The sequence below is a fragment of the Dermacentor andersoni genome, chromosome 11 (genome assembly GCF_023375885.2).
Source record: "Dermacentor andersoni chromosome 11, qqDerAnde1_hic_scaffold, whole genome shotgun sequence".
NCBI classification, from domain to species: Eukaryota; Metazoa; Arthropoda; class Arachnida; order Ixodida; family Ixodidae; genus Dermacentor; species Dermacentor andersoni.
In genome coordinates, this window is record NC_092824.1 from 63,192,359 (window position 1) to 63,211,445 (window position 19,087).

Sequence of the window (19,087 nt, forward strand, 5' to 3'; positions counted from 1 at the left end):
ATTGCAACTCTTTAGTGCGCTAAATAACATAGCGATATCTGACGTATACAGGTGAAACTAACATAGCACAAGAAAGATTGTCTGTTGGTAGCAAAATTTAAAAAAAAAACTTGCTTTCAGCCGAAATTACAGGGGCTGCGTGCTATCTAGAGAATTCTTTACTTTAAGCCCAAGTTTGTGCCTGAGGACTGTAACTCACGTGTGCACTACAATCCGGAAAATACAGAGTTACTGTTGACTAGGGTCCATCCCTTCAGCTTGACTTATTACTGCCTTTGTTGTCTCTTAAAATACCCAGTTTAGACCGGAGTTATAACCCACATCGACACTACATCCACTCACCAAGGTTTCTCCATTTGAGACGTGGTGCTTCAAGTCTGCCACCGAGCTGAGCAGGAACGGTATCCGCACCGACAGGACCTGCATGCCCCAAGCCACATTGAGTGAAAATTCGAAACATGGACTTAAATGATTTATGTAGTACAGTTAGAGTTCCCGTCTATAGTTCCCATAAGTATATCCTTATTACTAACAATACAAATGCATATATTGAACTTGCATTTGCAGTTCAGGCAAGTAGGGAGTAACGCACTCACATCATTCAAGGCTTCCTGAGCTAGCATCCGGAAGCAGAGGATGACGCCGACGATGGTCATCCTCTGGAGAACACTGTCCACATCTGCAGCAAATAAGCAAGACCTGCTGCAACTGCAATGATTCTCATCACTTGCAAACACACAAACATCCTCCAAAGTTTACCAAAGATCTTGGCAGCACAGATGCAGTTTTCTACTGTAAGCTCACCAAATATTTTACTACTATATGTTTCATTATTAGCACATTCTCCAAGTGCATTAATTAAAAACAAAATATGACAAAAACATTATCTGTGGGAATCAATGCTATGTGAAGCACTTGTGACGACAGCTGCAAGACTACAGCGATGACGATAGTACGACAGTGGCAGCGTGACGACAGTCCTTTTTTTTTTTCTTTTACTTCAGTGAAGAAATGCTACAACCTGTTTGTTATGACCAAGGGCCACCCCGAAGGCAGTACAATGTCACACAGCACCTTGGTAACATTAGCTGCTACAAGGAAAGGACCTGGAAATGTGGGCCAATCCCAGAGGCAGTGACCCCTAACAGAGTGCCATAAAGCGCCGGCATCCACGAAGCAAGAATGGGGGAAGCTAGCACGCTCCAGCTCGTAACGCACACGAATGGTAGCGGTATGTCTGTGCCCAAATGGAAAGTGGCGCACCAGCATACACTCTCACTCACGCTGTGCGACAACGCTTTTGCCAGTCGTCTCACAGAGCTATTTGCTGTCAGTCCCGGGAGAAGCATACGTGCAAGTTTGCCCGAGTGTCAGGTTGCCGCGGCGAGACAGCGTTCGATTGCACGTAAGAAACTTAAGAGGCCCGAAACCAACCTACCGGGAAGTGCCTGGAATGAACCAAAGAATGCTTCACATTAATAACAAGCAGTCTACAGCGGATTGGACGTCGCACATGCTCCTAGCCACATCCCATTGGCATCTGGATGTAACATTGGTGTGACATATGATCTGCTTGCATGTGCTGCAGTCGACTTCAACCAAGCTACCACTTGGTAAACAATAAGCTCCGAGTTGACCAGGTCTCCGATCTGTGCCACCTCCGGAGACGGTGGCTGTAGTGAAGAAGAATGGCAATATCAACGGGGCCGGATTGAAGAGGTATGAGAAGAAAATAAGACGGAAAAAAGAAAAAAACGAAGTTACTATGAACATTTAATGAAAACTATTGTGAAAAACAGCAAAAATGTACATACAAGTGTCAATATGTAATAAGTAAATGTATGTGTGTATGTGTGCGTTACTACATAGCATGATATGCTGAGGGACGCTTACAAAGCTGTTACTTAGAGATATCAACCCAAGGTAGGTTCTAAAGAGACTTCTTTAAAGAAATCAAACCTTGTTATCTTTAATCTGCAGCTTAGAAGACGAACTTCTCGTTACCTGTTCCACAAGATATTTCAAAAACCACTAACTTAAATGAGAATGCTTTACAGGATCATTGCACATGTCATCATGTCTCAATCACGAATACGAAATTTATATTACATTTTGACGCACAAATGATATTTTGTTCCGTTTTGCTTAAAGGCCCAACCACGCAGAACACTACACATGCATCTAGCTATGTGTACATATCAACTTATGCAGCTCAACGTTCATATGCAAAAGATATCTGCATGTGTAGCAGAGTGCTACAAAATCGCCTCTACAGAACCCTTAGTGTTTTTGCTTCGAAGGCACTTTATCAATAACTTCGTCATTTTACTTCTTATTTTATTTATAATTATCAGAAGCACTACATTTTTTAATTTAGACACATGTTAAGCAAAATCTGTACATCACACACAGTATACATGTTTGTGTAGTAAACGAAGCTGCATCAGCATCAACACACCATTGCACACATTATTCGCAGTGCACCACACAAAGTTTCACGCGTCCAAGTGGCTACTTGGACATGCTTGGAGCGCAGTCTCTGCATAAAACATTGCTATAGAGTCTTTTTATTGCCTGGCTATGGCTACAGTTTCTGCCCACGTAATTTCCAGCACAAGAATGAAGCTTGCGACCACAGCATTTAGTAGTGCAACCATTTGGTGAGGCACTCATTTTTCCGGTGTTTGTGCTCGACCTGCCACAGTACAGGTCAAGCCTTGACACACGTACTTAAATATATATTATTAATAAAATTCACTGTTGAGATTTGCATCACTTCACACGATAATGGCACAGACTGTACAAAACTAACAACAATTTGTTGTGGCATCTCACACCTACTGTGCCTGAAGTTCATATGCTGGCCACATGATGCTGGCAAACTCATAGCCAGCTCCGGTGCCTACGATCATATCTCGCACGTGCAGATACATATGTCACCCATGCCTCTCGACTCGCAAGACGCATAGGACAGGTGGCACATAGTTAGGTGCATATGACATGCCCCATGTGGTCGGGCCTTAAGACTAGCTGAGAACAACATAACATTGTTCCCTTAGCAGTCAACACCAAAGACTCAGCTCTTAAAGCAATTGACACAAAGCACATCTTAAAGCTCTGCATTCAACTACTGTTCATTTATTTGATCATGTGTTAGCTTCAGTTACTGTATTGCACCTGCCCCGCCCACTCTGTAACATATTCTGGGCCCCAAGAGAAATGTGTGTGTATGTATATATATATATATATATATATTGAAGACTAGTCTTGCGTTTCTGACCAGAATTGAGTGTGACAAAAGCAAAGTGTCTACCAAGTTGACATTTCCAAATTCCCTGAGTGACACAGAACTTTGTTTTGTGTCAAGGCAGGCTGACACCATGTAGCCCGATACTGTCACTCTCTAGTAAGCATGTTAAAAATTAAAAAAAACTACTTAATCCAGCTTTTATAATAAGGGGTAGCGCTTATGTTATTTAATATGAAAACAGAAATGGGAGGGGGGGGAGAAGCTAGTGAAATGCTCAGCAAATAAAATACCTTCGAAAAAAAAATGGTAAAACCTATTGTGAATCGAGTCGAACATTCTCAAATACGAATAAAAAGGAGCTGCATACAGAAGTAAATATTTTCGAATATGAGCTATTTCTATCAATTGGTTACAAGCTCATTGGTATGATGTCCAAACTTTGTCATAAGTCAGATTAAGTCAGCTCTAAGGTCACCCTCAACTGTCCAGACATACTCTCAGCCCGCGCACAATGCCTCAATGTTGCATTTCACTTCTTGAAAGAGTTTATTTTAGCTTGGATGAGAGATACCTGCATCTTGGCATTAGCCAACACTTTGTTTTTTGAGCTGAAGCTCCTTCAAAATGGCGGCAGCATGCTTCCTTTCCCGTTTATTCCTCAATATGTAGGTCCTTTCTGCTCTCGTCCTCCTTCCGACGCACACTGACTTCACAAACCATTTGAACCATCCTCTTGGTCAGTTTCACAGTCAACGTACGATTTTTAGTACTCCCTAGAGGTTGCAAAAACATCTGAAAGATCGGGCAGTCCGACAAAATGAATGCATGTCTTTTACTGCCTTTAAGGGCTCCAATCACCACAAGCACATCCAAAAATGCTCTGAATGCCTGCCAGTACACTTATTAGCATACTGGTGCTCGTACTGCGACTAGAGATGGCGAGTGCACGTGTGTATAATTTACGAATACATATTGCGTCCCGAGACAATTGTTTGCTTCACTTGTTATGCTTCACCGAAATACTTTCACGTATGCTTCACCACGTAAGATTGCTATACTAAGGTGAAGATAACTTTCCAAAACCGGCATTATGCAACGCGTCGTGCTTTCCGAGCTTCGAAGCTCATAGCGAGGACCACAAAGGCGGAGTCGCATTGCTGACAGTGGCGAATTTTGTTCGTTTTCAGTAAAATTACTGCTAATTTTCCCTGATAGAAGCACAAATTCCTTGAGTTGTCCCTGAGTATTTCCAGACTATTGAAATCCCTGAGTATTCCCAGTTTTCCCTGTTGGTAGACACCCTGCAAAACACACAGGCTTTTACGCAAACAGTTTATGGCATCAGCAGTGGCAAGGTGGCATCCAGGTAGCAAGCACTCGAGGCCAGCGCTGTACTACTGCAGAAATGCTTACATGGGCAATGTCACTAACAAACTGTTTCTTCAGCCATTCCTAAGAAAGCAATAGCAGGGCGTCAACAAGCTTCCCAGCAGCGCAAGAAGCAATCACTGACACATTAGAAAAAATAAGAAGAAAAAAGAACAGAAGAAACAAGAAAAAGAACACTAGCACAAAGAAAAAAGACCAGAACAGACAAAGCCATATAGCACAAGATCAAGAACAAAGCACAGAAAACAGACAGAACAAAAACGAGAGAAACACGGCAGCCTTACGCTGGGCCATCCTGGGTCCTGGCGCAGCACGTGCAGAGAGAGAGAGAGAGAAATAGAGAGAAAGGGCAAGCAGAGAGAAACAGAGGAAAAGGGAGAGGTGGAAGAAGAGAGGGGCACAAGTCAACACACCCCCATGAGAAAGGCTGCCTTCTACAAGTGATCATTGAAAGGTTTTGTCCAGAATCAATTGCAGCTATATGTTACCTGCAGCAATGCAAGAACAAAAAAAAAGTCGTCACGGTGAAACGAACAGCGGCGCCACCTATGTTATGGTGAAACGTGGCATGTGGCCCGTTTTGCCATTGCAAGGACAGATGGCGTCACCGTCCCATTTCCAAGAGTAAACCTTTCGTCCGACACTGCCGCAGCTGACATGTGCGTTTAGTTTATTCCGTACGAAACATGTAAGTGCTGCATCCCAAAATATGGTGTTAAACAACGTACACTGTGAAATGCCATCTTTGTGAGAAACTTTGAGTGTGAATGGGCAAACAGTTTAGCTGGAGGAGCTTTCTGCACCTGACTGACCCATTTATGAAATATTTCATAGGCTTCAGATGAGGTGTGCGTGAAATGGACATTTTCAATGCTACTGTTGAGGCACTACTCACAAGTTATTCATAAAGGCCTGTTTCATCAGGCGATCATATTTGGGAATACTTTTCAACTTCGCCTGACACAACGTTCGTCATGGCGTATTATTAAAGCGATGAGCATCCTGTCCACTAGCTTAACTAACAATGACCATCTCTGACAGCAATCAGCTGAGAATACAGCCTTACAACTCATTATATTCCAGACAAACCAATAGTCACAGCATGAAAATATTACTGAACTACTCAATACCTTGTAAAACAGCGTGCAAATGGTCAAATAGCACCTCGATTCCCCTCCAAGCGGCCCTACAGCAACACACACTATAATTTAGCTTGAGAACGTGACTTCTCTGGACTTATGCCAATGCCAGAACGCCTTCAAAATTTAGCACACAATAAGAGTGATTTCAGATTTGCTGGGGTCAGTTCTCAAGGTGACTGCAGTCAATAAGCCAGGGTTCTCATGCAGAATATGCAATGTAATGCTGCACATAGGTGAACCTGATCATGGTTGAAAACCGCGATACAAAATGGGATGGTCATGTCTGACAAACAGCAGAGCCAACTTGACGAGGATGAAGAACAGAGGTTTCACAAGTGGTTAACCTCTGTTCTTCATCGTTGTCTTGCTAGTGCTGCTGTTTGTCAGATATGAACTTCCGCCAACTCAACCAAGTGTCCCTCTTATTACAAAATGGGATGAAGGAATACAAACAGCGTACAGATTATCAAGTGGCAGTTAACCACACAATAAAGGCAATAATGCATTTACAAGACGTTTGCATGCTCAGACATCCTGATAGAACCATGTACACATGGAAGCAAAATCATTATAGGAGTTTTGCTCTTAATAGACAGCTTAAGAATAGTGTTTGCAAGTAAATGTAAATGGCTTTTATATATAAAGAGAAACAGCATAGTTTCTTTTAATATGCGCATGCTTCATATGCTGCTGGATTTCTGTGGAATGTTTATGTTATTTAGAGAGTTTAACATACGTAGTCTTTATGTACAATAAGAAATACAACTGACAAACATGGCAGCAAATGCGGCTCACATTTAAGTGCAAATTGTCCCAATGACTGAACTCTCGCGATTGCTGATCGCCAATAAATGGTGAATTAAACTCTCAGTTGCCTTCAACTCACCACAAAGCACACCTGATTTCTGAGATCGTTGGGAGATTTTGGCGTGCATAGACCACAGGAGATGGGCGAACATAGAAAAGGGAAGAGGTATAATAATGGGCTGTCTTGGCTTGAACAGGTTTCAACTTATACATTAGGTAGTGCCCTATCTCCTGACATTTTCTTTACGTTTGCGTTCCTGTACGTCGAAAGACACTAACCGTACAAACCCGTGCAATGGTCGCATTTAACGTATGCAAGGCGCTGAATGCTGTTCTAAAACTGTCTAATGTTTGAAACGTTTTCCAGCTGTAAGTTCGGTGATACATGTGTAAGATAACGCTTTTTAATGCTCCATAAAGATAAGAAGTGTTGCAATTGTCCTATCATCCCCTCATTTGAATAGGTACGTGATTTTGTCGGTATGCTTAGGCATTCATAATACTTGCATGTACACTATTGCCTATCCGTCTGATGAAATGCTGTTCGACAAACGTCACAGCGTGCACGCCTTTGCACATTTTGTAGCCTTTTTTCAACCATGCAAAGTTACAAACAGACCCAGAATTCAGTTCTTGTCAATTGTGTCAAAAAGAAAAAAAAAAGGGAGAGAAAAAGAACCAGAACATCCTGAACAATAAGTCCTAAAGAAAAAAGTTTGTGTACACTTTTTCTCTAGGGGTGTCACAGCTGAAGGTCTCATGGAAACATCAACTTATATTCAGCGTTAGCTTATACAGGTCAATACTAAAATAACAATATAACAAGTGCCACGGCTCAGCTGCAGAAAGTAATGGCTGCTAGCAGCCAACAAGCACACAACCATAGCCAGACAGCCTGAAATTTCAGTCTCTGGAATGCAATGTTGGCCATACCATGTCATAATGCCAAAAACTGCAAAAAAGAAGTAAACTAAGGAGAGAAAGAGGCAGCAGGCCAGTCCAGCCAACAAAGAAGAAAAGTTACTGGTGGATACTGACTTTGCAGCTTCTTGAAAAGCTCCCGCATCTGTTCAGGCTTGTCGTAGTTGGAACGCAGCTCGATGAGAATCTCCCGATTCTGGAGCACAATTTTCTGGAACAAGTGATGGGAAAGCAGAGGCAAAGGTATGTCAATTCAATATGTGGTGTTTAATGCCCAAAAAGCAACACGCCGGCTATGGGGACACCGCAGCGGCGGCTGCGGATTGATTTTGACCTCCTAAGATTCAATGTGCACGTCGATCTAAGCCCATGAGTGTTTCAGCATTCTGCCACTATCAGAATGTGCCCATTGCAGCAAAAACAGCGTGTCAAAAACTTTTTTAAAATAATCTTTTTCTTTTAAGTGATGAGGCCTTAGTGTGCACTTATAATAATCCTTAATGTTCACAGATACAGTTGAATTCTGTTAAACAGACCCTTGTGGGACCGTAAGATACAGATAAATTATCCAAAAGGTCAATTAACAACCTTGGTGAAATGAATACGTCCAAATCTTTTTGAACATAAAAAAGAGATATTAAAAAAATTTCTGGACCTTAACGGACAGCGCTGTATACCGTCAACGTCCGATTTTTCAGACTCGCTAGGGGCTGCAAGAACGTCCGAAAAATTGGGTAGTCCAAAATAATGAATGCATGCTGTTTACTGCCCTCCGCCACCCTCGATGCGGCAAAAACAGTGCGCCTAAAATTCTTTTTTTTTTAATAATCTTTTGCTTTTAAATGGTGAGGCCTTAGTGTGCACTTATAATAATCCTTATTGTTCACAGATACAGCTGACTCCCATTAAGCCGATCCTTGTGGCACTGCAAGATACAGGTCAATTATCCAAAAGGTCAATTAACAACTGTGGTGAAATGAACGAGTTCAAATTTTGTTCTAGATAAAAAAGGAGTTAATAAAAAACTTCTGGACCTTAATTGACAGTGCTGTATACAGTCAATGTCTGAATTTTTCGAATCACAAGGGGCTGCGAGAACGTCCGAAAAATTGGGCAGTCCAAAATAATGAATGCATGCCGTTTACTGCCTCCCTCAGCCCCACTTTCCCCCCTAGGGATAAAATCCCCACAGGCATGTCCGGAACAGCTCTGAAGGTCTTCCAGTACACTTATAAGGTACTATGACAGGAGATGGTGGGTACACGCACGTATAATTAAGGAATACATAGTGTGTCATGTGACTGTGGCCCCTTTCCACACTTCATATGCTTCCCCAATATACATCGCATATGCATCACCACGTGACACCACTCTACTGCGGCAAAGTTTACTTTTGTGAACTGGCATTACGCAACGCAGCATGCTTGCCGCGCTTCGAAGTCATTGGAGAGGATAAAACGGCAAAGTCAGTGCCATTGCTGACAGTATTGAATTCTTTCAATGAAAAACACGGCACCAAACAGGAAGCTTCATAGCGAACGTCGAAGCAGCTAGGCCTAGCCATGGTGGACTCTACAGCTGCCAACTGCAGTGGTGTGCTTTCGCAATTGAACTAAACAAATTTTTCTTCAATAGCCTGCCAAAGTATGGTTTTAACACCACAGCATTAAGGGCGCTGTGTCGCAGAAAATCTGGTGTCGGCATCCTGCATCTAGAAACGACCGTCGTTTCGGCAAAAATTATTCTGAACCCTGCATACCTAACCACGCAGGCCTTCTGTGTAGCACAATGAAGTTACTGAAGGAATTGAATTTCTCAAATATACGTAAGAAAAATCTTAAAGTACGGCTTACACATAACCTATAGACATGATTGCGTCGGATTGAATTAACATAATTCTGTTTCACAGAAACTCAACAAACCCCTTTTCTAGTGTTTCTACCATTCATAGACCGGCTACGACATTCGAGATTTGTGCACGCCAGTGCACGCAAATCTCAGAGGCCATGGATTAATGCATCTGGTTCCTTGTAACACCTCCACATGGCGCTCGCCTCCACTGCATACATAAGCCACAGTTGCCGGGAAATATGAGAAGCAGACAGGGATCTTTTAATGCTATCGCATTCCACTCTTAAAGGTGAACCTTAAGCGTCCTCCAAATTTTTCTGCCAGGACTTACCAGTACATTCGAATTAGGCAACCATTCGAATTAACCGAGGTTGAATAAATGCAAGTCGATTGTACTAGTATTACTGGGAACCAATTTCACACAGACACACTTTTAACTTAGAGGCACAATGTAACAGCAGACAAATTAGTTTGAAGCCCTTGAAATGATACGACATACGATAAGAGAGAGAGAGCACGAAGGCTGACAGTTCTGAAAGTGAATTTTTGCGGCAGATCTCACCTTCAGTTCTGCGACCTGACTGGCAATGTGCCACATGAGACTTTCGTTGAGGAACTTCATGCCATAGGGCCCGATCAGCTCGGCCAGCGAGCGCAACTCTGAAAGAACAAAAAGCGGATTCAACAGGCTTATTACTTGCACACTCAAATTCAAAAACACAGTCAAATCTCATTACAATGAAGTCACATCTAACATGAAAACAGGAGGGGCGATACAAAATCTTTGGAAACTGGGTTATAACCAAAGTTGGACACTGGTGTCTCTACATCTCTTGCTCAGATCGTCTGTCCAACCAATGTTGCAGTATCGAGACTTCAAATGCCATCGTTGTTCCTCATAAGCCAGCTAAATGTAGAGAAAAGAGTTGCACCAAGGAAATTTACAGCAGAGTGGTGAATGTGTAAGGCTGTGAATGTCTTTCGTATGCAACAAGACTTCGTTGGTACAATGAGTTTTGGCATGCTGCCAGGATGAAAGATGACCCAAGGTCCCACCACTTCAGCTGATTTGTGTCATTCAGTCTGGGTCTAGAGACTTACTGTGAACAATTGTTGCATTAGAGTGTCCAAAATCACCATGGAATAGACCATTCGAACACAATCAGTTACGACGCTTTGGGCATGTAGAAGGTTTCGGTATGGTGGGCGCTATACGAAGCCTCTTTACGGAAGGTTGACACCCCTTCCTGAATTTATCAAGGGATGTTTCTAGCCCCTATAATGGTGACGCAGAGGATGTTCTTGTCCACCTTGTGACTGGGGCTGAGACGTAGATTTACCAGTGAGACCCAGAAACAAAGCAACAGCCTATGAAGCATAGGCATTCGGGGTTGACCCCTCCCAAAAAATTCAAGGCTCGACGCTCTAGGAGAAAATCGCTGGTGACCATTTTCTAGGATGCAAAGGGGATCCTGCCGATTGACTACATAGAAAAAAGCAGGACAGTAACAGGAAAATGTTACGCCAATGTTCTCCGAAAACTGAGTGCAGCCACCATGAAAAAAAAATAATGTTTTAAACACGAATGAATGAATCGCAAAATGCTCACAAAAGTAGGTGTTTCCGATGCCAAAACTAAAAAAAAAATGTAGTCATTACTGTTTGCCAAAAGTGACATGACTCGGAATGCGCAGCTCATCACCCTGACCTCCCAGGTTAGCCACCACTCATGAAAAACAAAAAAAATTTCGGAAGCGCCGTCCTAAGACTTGTGTCATATCCGCCGACCACCAGATACATGTCATCTGCTTAAGTCTATAAAAGGCCACTAATAAAAAACAATTAGCAGCCCTGAAACGTTGCCAAGATTGCTTCTGCAGTATATACTGCTCATTACTTATCAATTTAACCAAAGCGAAATTTCATTACAGTTGACCTTTAAGGGGGCTCTGTATTGTGCTAGGAAAAGATTGAGTGGTACTAACAGCATCTCCTCGATGCAGAGATTTTGTGTTTCATAGACAGGACATGATATCAAAGACTGATGCTATGATGATTGGTTAAAAAATGTAATGTGCTATTTATGTTTGAATGATACTGCGAGTATATAACAAAAAAGGAAAAGCTACAGTACATATTACATTTTACAACCATTTTAGTTATTGCACAGCCACAGGAAAGTGTTGCAACCATTGAAATGGCGCCTCACATGCCGGGTGCTTTGGCGCACCAAGAGCCACCTCAAGCTGTCGTAATCACAGAAGTGATGCCATGGCCTCCGAGATTATACTGCTCTTCGCCTGATTGCGAAAGCCATGAGAACACCAACAATAGGCCGAACCAGCTCGGCAACCCTGGCTATTGCTGTCACCACATGACATTATAGGAAAGTGAAATATGGCATTTAGAGCTGTGAAAATTCTAAAGGGGGGTGACTCATTTTGCTTGTATTTTTAATTTTCTGACCGATAATGTGAGCCTCTGTGGGGCAATTTTCAGAATTCTTTTTGCTCGGTGTTCCGTGGCATGCTGAGAATAAATCTAGAGCAAATACGGTGGCCCCAAAGAAAGTGTTGCAGGGACACATCGAGTGCCGTCACAGAGGCACCTCACCCTGGACGTCGGAGAACTCCTCTGCAGTGAAAGGCACCTGCTGTCCGTCGTGCACAAGGTTGACAAAGGCTCGGTGCAACGGAGAGTAGCACATGTGGCCTGCCGTCACCTTGCGCAGAAGAACCTCCAGGTACCTGCAAGCATCAAAATAGCGAACAAAAAAAAAAAAGTATCAGCAGCTTGCGGGTTTTTGAGCACTCGCAATAGTTGTGCGACGCTGTTCTGTTGCACTGTGTTTCCGAGAGCTCCGTGTCCCTCGCCTCGCCGCCTGGACGGGATTGCAGCCCGTCGTGAAACACTGTCACTCGGCTGTCAACCTGCCCACGGGAAGGTCAACGAACTCCTCCGATTGGCTGACTTTCTGGTGGGATTCGGGCCTTGCTTGCGTGCACACAAGAAGGGGCTCGCGGCGAGGACATCCAAGAGTCGGAAAGTGCGCGCGTGTTCCTCTCTGCTGACGGCAGCCCTTTGTTTCCCTCCGGGCAACTGTTACTTCGGCTTGTCGGGGTCCTGGCCTCGGCGGATGAGTGTATTTTTCCGTCATCTCGATGTCCTGAGGCAGCACTGTTCAATTAGGCCACCATCTGTTCCTCTGTTTGCTTCTTTTTCTATATTCTGTGCTGTGGGAGCGCAATGGCAGATGCTTTCCAAAGGATATGTGGCTGCTCTATAGACTGGATTCTTTGTTCTTTGTTTTCTTTGTCATGGTGCACTGATAGCATCGACCATTTAACCATGCTTTTATATAACAATTACACTCAGATTCAGTTGCGATGTTAACTTTGCATTGCATTGAACCTCCAGGTTAATAAATGCGGGTTGTTTCTTTCCGGAGAGCTCTGCCCAGGGTCTCCCTTACTGCGTGCGCAGTCTCACCTTCCCCTAGCTGAAACAGGCAGGACGCTGGCATGCAGCGGCACATGAAGTGGCCAGAGCACCTAGGTGCTCCGGCCGTTCAGCCAAATGTCTGGCCATTCGTTTCTTTTCTAGTAATCAACCCCTTAGCATGGAATTAAGAAAAATATAGTTTTCGAACAATACCTTAATGGTTGTGCGAATACTCGAATATCCCCACATAGAATTCAATAGTGAATGCTCGAATAATTTGATTTGTGAATCGAACATTCGGTATTTTTGGCGATTGAGACATGCACAGTGCCGGATGTCGCGTGTGCCGCGGAGCCCCTCATGTTCTACACAACGCGATTGAGCGCCTCACTTCATTGTTTTCCATGCTAAACGAGAGCTGAGTGAACCACAAATGGGCCGCCCTGCCCTGGCTGACGTGGTCGTGGACTTTGGCTCTGTGAGCACTTTTGTGTTGTCTGCTCCCTGACGTCGGCCCGATGCAGGGATCACACACACAGTACCCAAACACTGAAATTTGTAAAACAGCGCCACGCTGGCCGGAGCTGCCTATGTCGGTAAAACGTTCGTCCAGTACAACGTTCTTACAATGCAGAATGCCAAACCAAAGCAGCACGCATTTCGGAGAGTGCCAAAACACTTGTCAAAATCGAGCCAACTGGCCGCCAAAAGACGTGTACGACTGCCAACTTAACACTGCTTCGACAGCTGCCAATCTAACCCATACGCAGGATTTTGGGACCAGTCACTGATGAGCCACCCATACGAAGATATTAGTGGCAAGCATTCTGCAATGCTTTGCAGCCCTTTACCACACTAGTGGCGGCAAAGTTTTATCAGAGCCACACTGCTTAGGCCATTAGGCCTAATTTGCGCATGCTTCGTCGGTCGTTGGTAACTAAAGTTACTGTATGGTGCTGAATTGACGCAGATTTATTTGCAGTGGCCCCGCGACATTCAAAAAGCCAACAACCACTTCACAAATAAAAGCAAGTGTACGGGATGACACACTGTATCTGAGGCCATTTGAAAGCGCACACCGGTGCATTTTTGTAGCTGCAAGACTACCTCTTTGGATTTACAGGGTGGGTGCAAAAGTGTTGCGTGACTAGTGCGCTGACTGCCCAGCCGAATACATTTGCACAGATGGCAAATGGACGAGGAGGGTGGGAAAGGGGGGGGGGCAGCGTTGCACAAACTTGCCGCGAATCTAAAGATGCCTGCTCTTCATTGTCGGCGCCGGCCATGGTTGACATACACAGCACCAATGATGGCTATGCGCGGAGCGGTGATCGAGTCATGTGATGCGTGGTATGAACATTCGTTTGTCGTGCAAACCAAGCCTTTTGATAACTCCCCTGCTGTGAAGATGAGAAACTCTTCTATTTTGGAAGAAAACTGGAAAGCAAATCTTTGATGCAATAAAATTGTTGTTAAACACAGGTTCACTGAGAACTGCACTGATATTAAGTAAGACATATTGTCACTAATTCTTTACCTTCTGAGAGAAAAAAAGTACTGGATTCTAGTCAACAGACATTCTATTGGTAAAATATTTTCTTGACCTTCGCATATACTAGAACTGAGCTATAATCAGTGCTGGCACACTAATTTGGTATTCCCTTTAATAAGGGTAGACTACAGTGTATTCTCGTTAAATGGAATTTCAAGGGATAAGGGAAATTGGTTCCGTTTATCAGGAGTTCCATTTAGTGAGAGGCATTGCAGAAAGCATTGCATGAATAAAAAACCAACCAACCATGCGGATGGCATTCTGTTTAAGTGGCAGTTCCATTCCAGCAGTTTCAGTCTGAGATTCCACTGTATCTTGATTTCTATTTATCAAAGTTACTGATAGCTCTCTACACTCTTGTTATGCAATGCTAGGAGACTCCTGAGCATGTGCCGCACCACGTTTTCTTGGCCAAAATTTGTTAGCCTTAACTTTGTGATAAACTTTCTGATAATGGCATTCAATCTGATACTCATTTTTTTCTTGTTGATTCGATTCGAAATCTATTCAGTATCCACACACCTCTACTTGATTGGTATAAACTGGTATTGTTTCTTTTTAGTGCCCCTTCATAGAGGACTTGGAATAGTTGACAAGAAAATCTGAGAATAAAAATAGGAATGGAGGTTCGAGGTTGTGAAACTCGTGCAACAGGCTCACCAGTTGGTGTAGAGGGTGGCGATGGTCTTGTCACCGTGGCTGTCTTGTGGTTGCGTCTGCTGCAGCAGGACGTTGTTGAACACCCGCGTCACGTCTACGTGCACTGGGGTGGGCAAGAAGGTGAAAGAGAAAGAAGAAGCAATAAATATTCATGATCAAACACAATTATAAGTCAAAACGTTAAACCCAGATTGGCTGTGCAATGTAACAAGCAGGTTCATGTAAATATTAAATATCTTTGCTACAATAATTGGCCTGAATACTTTGATGTTTGGTACTCACTTCGATTTGAATTTCAGTATTTGTGAATTCAGAAGAATTTGGAAAGAACAAATAAATATAAATTTGAAAAGGTACGACTGACACCTCCAGTGTCGGTGAGCAAGTCGCAGTGCCACTGACACAGACCCAAGCCAAGACAAGACAAATTCGAAACATTCATTGACAGTTGTCAAGTAATTTTGCCAACCTGCCCAATCATAAAACACCTCCGCAGCCACAAGGAAGTTTGTCCCTCTGTTCATTTTCATGCTCGCTGTTGAACCAACATGCAACGGCAACCAAAGCTTTAAAGATGGTCCGTGAGTGTGAGGTCAGAAAAATGGTGGCATGAAGAAAGTTGGCGCCATGCAGGCTGACGTATGTATTCTCACTTTTGTTAATAAGGTGTAATTTCTATATGGTCGCTCCGCTATACGGTTGCTCTGACTAACTGTGTTGACTAGGCTTATAAATCGCAAATTTTGTCACGAACACCTGGTGAAGTAGCGCTGCCGTGCTGGTTAGGCCTAACAGCCAAGGCAGCAGGACGTGACGAAACTGCTGCTGGCGGACACGGTAGAGGGCAGCAAATTGTTGCGTGAAGTTTACCACTGCGCTTATATGTCCGTACAAGAGGCTTCTTGGTGATTGGGCCTGAGATAGGGCGCACAGGCATTCAGTTCCGCGGGTGACCAGACAGCAAGCACAGTGAGCAGATCTACCAGATTTGTGAGCTCACTGGAGGGAAGCTCACATGTAGGCAGAAAATGCTGAGCAGAATTTGTGCACACAGTGCAAACTGCATGCAGTCAAGATTGCACAAGACATCTGCACTTCGTAGCATCGCGACGATGTGTAACAGGCAAACGTGAAATGTCCCTGTGGCCTTGACTGTAACCAAATTTCGAGTAGGCTGAACCACAACAATGAGCAAAAGTCCGTAAACGAAATTAATGTACCGATGGCATTGTGAACAAATGCTGAACAACTTGAATTTTTTTAATGAGAATGTCTGCATAAAAGCATTTTATTTTAATGTTAACTGTTTCCCAAGATTAACGTTTCCATCTATGCAAGCATTGCACATCCTCGTCCCCCAACGTTCTTTTTCCATATACTTGTCAATGTCTGGTCGCTTGGTCAAAGCTTTATGCAAATCTAAACTATTTACACTATCTGCTTCAAAATTATTTGACACTGCTACTATTCAATTCGAATTCCCTTCAAGCCTAGGAGAAAGTAAACAGCCTAAAAGGTAAATGAAGCAGTTCACACGCTGTTGTGATGCCAGCTGTTGATTTGCTGAAGCTAATGCAGTGTTATTATTTTCATGGACATAGAGTCACCTTTCGTTAATTTGACTCTGACAGGACCGAGAAAATTGAGTCAATTATCCAGTGCGTCCAATTAAATAGGAAAAAAAAAACACACCAGAATAGACCACTCATTCATTCGGCAGTTGACGCCCGATTCTAACGCACCCCCGAATTTCGATTCAGGGGCAATGCAGAACTATGCAACAACCGCCAAATGAATGAATGTGAGCCCACTTTCTACGTGTCCAAAGTCGAAAAACTAATGTATAAACCACAATTAATCTCCTAAACAAAGTAGAAACCTAACGCGGACCCGACTTTTTAAAAAGAAAAATGGGCAAAGGTTTTTAAAATGTGTTGCACAATGATGACTGGTTTCCTAAAGTCACCTTCGCCGCAATCCATTTGTGTTATGCGGTAAAGCATACTAAAGCAGCGAAGGCGGTTTTGGTTTTGTATTTGAATTTTCAGCCCAACTTGTTTTTGAAAAAGAAGGCGCGTGTTAGAACCGAGTAAATGCCATGTTAAGACATTGTGAGTAGCGGTTATTGCTTGAAAATCTTCCTAGAGCAGGCTGAAAATCAGCGTTCTTGACGTGAGATAATGTATGTTCAATGCATTCACTGTCCCTTAAGCTAAGCCCAGACAGGCGTTGCCAACAAAGGGATCACCAGAGTCGTCAGGCACAGCATGCCGACTGGCAAATTTAGAATAATCTGACAAAGACCAATATTAGGATCCAAATAACGAAAGTTTGGGCAAATCAAAATGCATTGGTGCCAGCCGAGACCCTCGGTGGTGATAAAATTAGCTGAAAAATAGAATTAACGTTAGTCAGCTGCACAGGCTTACTAAACATCTCCTGTGGTAGATAACTCTAATCTTGGGAATCAAACGGGCTCAATTTTTCGTTAGTCATAACCATACAAAGTAACAGACAATGAAGCCAGAGAAAGCACAGGGAAATGTTATTTGTTATGTTTACCTGGAATGTAGAAATAGACAGGCTCCTCTCTTTTGCATTTTCCTGGCTACGATGTCGCATTTTCGTGGTCCTCATTGAGATTCCATTAACTCCCATGCATTTGTTCCTCTTTCATACATCGACACTCTGTAATGTTCCCGCATCTGACGTTGCATTTGAATGTGGCAGTCACGTAAATTTAGCAGTGCAGAGGGAAATTTGCTTAATGTATATGTTCCAATGACCGGTACGTTACAAAAAGCTACCGGTACAATGCAACAAGCGACTGGTACATTGTGCCAAGCAACCATTCCATAGCAACAGGCAACCAAAGTTAGCAATAAGCAACCAGGCTTGCACAAGCCATAGCCTCCTAAGTGTGTACCGGTTAAAACCTACCGGGAACCAAGCGCAGGACTACACTTATTTTGGGGCCAGCAAGAGTGCATAATCACCAGACCTCTTTAGTCAGCTTCAACGCAATAACGCCGTGTTATGCGGTGGAGCATATTAAATGCAGAAAGGGGTCACTGTCATGGAACACCGCCAAGTGTTGCTTAATTTAACATGCACCATCCCCAGCTAAAGTACTAGCGTTGAGACATCTAATAACTGTACTGCCAGCCATTCCTCATGCTGCTGTGGCAATTTGCAGCCTTCCTCACTGTAGGTTCTAGTGTAACCGGGTAAAGGGAATGAAAGTAGACGCAGAGATAACTTGCTGAAGGTGAAGACTGAAGCCGCATCCTTTGCATGACACATGTGGTGCTTTACGAATCAAGCTACTATGGAACCATCTGAATTCGCGAATCTTCCCATGGAAAACATGGCACCATTTGGAAGGAAGCATGCTAACAAAGGTCAAAGCAGCCAGGCCTAGCAATGCCATGCCGCAGTGACTAAAGCTGCTAGCAGATTGGCCTGCGAGAGTGTTGGTTGGTTGGATGCTGTGAGATAATCGAAACAACAGCAGTGGTGGCTTCACTTATGGCCGTTTCGGACATGCGGTGAGGCAAAAATTCAGGAAGGTTGGATGGCAAAGGGCTTCAGCATCCAAAATTTTGAGATGTCCTCATACGTTGGCTCTATGGGGTACACAGCGGTGATGTGAAGGCATCCAAACTAATGGGCATGTCTGAAAAATCAGGCTTCTCAGAAATTTGTCGTAGACTGTATTATCCATGGTAGCATTAGCCAGCACCATTTGCAGCCAAGGTAGCAGATGTGGAACATCCTTTTTCACCGCAGATTTTTAAGAGATCACTAACTTTGCTATAAAGATAAACGAAAAAAAAGGGGGGGGGGGCAGAAAACTGATCACCACTGATTGCAACGCTACCAAGCACTAAGCAACAACATGAAATTTTGACTGGGCAAACACTCATTAATACAAAAGAAAGGCACGTCAAAGAACGAAAAGGCCAAGAAAATTCAGTGTTTTAAGCAAGCAATGAAATTAGCATCCTGACAAGCACCAATCTGCTGGTCGTACCAGTTGGCACCAGCACCTAGTTAACCGAGAAATCTGTGAAG

The 19,087-nt window shown here is 43.5% G+C and overlaps 1 protein-coding gene across 2 annotated transcripts in view; it reads right to left on the bottom strand.

The window, feature by feature from the left end:
* Positions 1-19,087, bottom strand: part of Hem (Nck associated protein 1 Hem) — a 55,743-nt gene that overhangs the window by 5,892 nt on the left and 30,764 nt on the right. The window contains exons 15-21 of one of the 2 annotated variants that reach the window (XM_050167559.3): positions 15,014-15,116; positions 11,974-12,107; positions 9,923-10,020; positions 7,627-7,720; positions 4,924-4,941; positions 597-679; positions 343-420 (exon numbers count right to left, since the gene is read on the bottom strand). In XM_050167559.3, coding sequence (XP_050023516.1) covers positions 343-420; positions 597-679; positions 4,924-4,941; positions 7,627-7,720; positions 9,923-10,020; positions 11,974-12,107; positions 15,014-15,116 — 608 coding nt within the window. The remainder of the gene's footprint in view (positions 1-342; positions 421-596; positions 680-4,923; positions 4,942-7,626; positions 7,721-9,922; positions 10,021-11,973; positions 12,108-15,013; positions 15,117-19,087) is intronic. The other variant, XM_050167560.3, reaches the window with a different exon arrangement.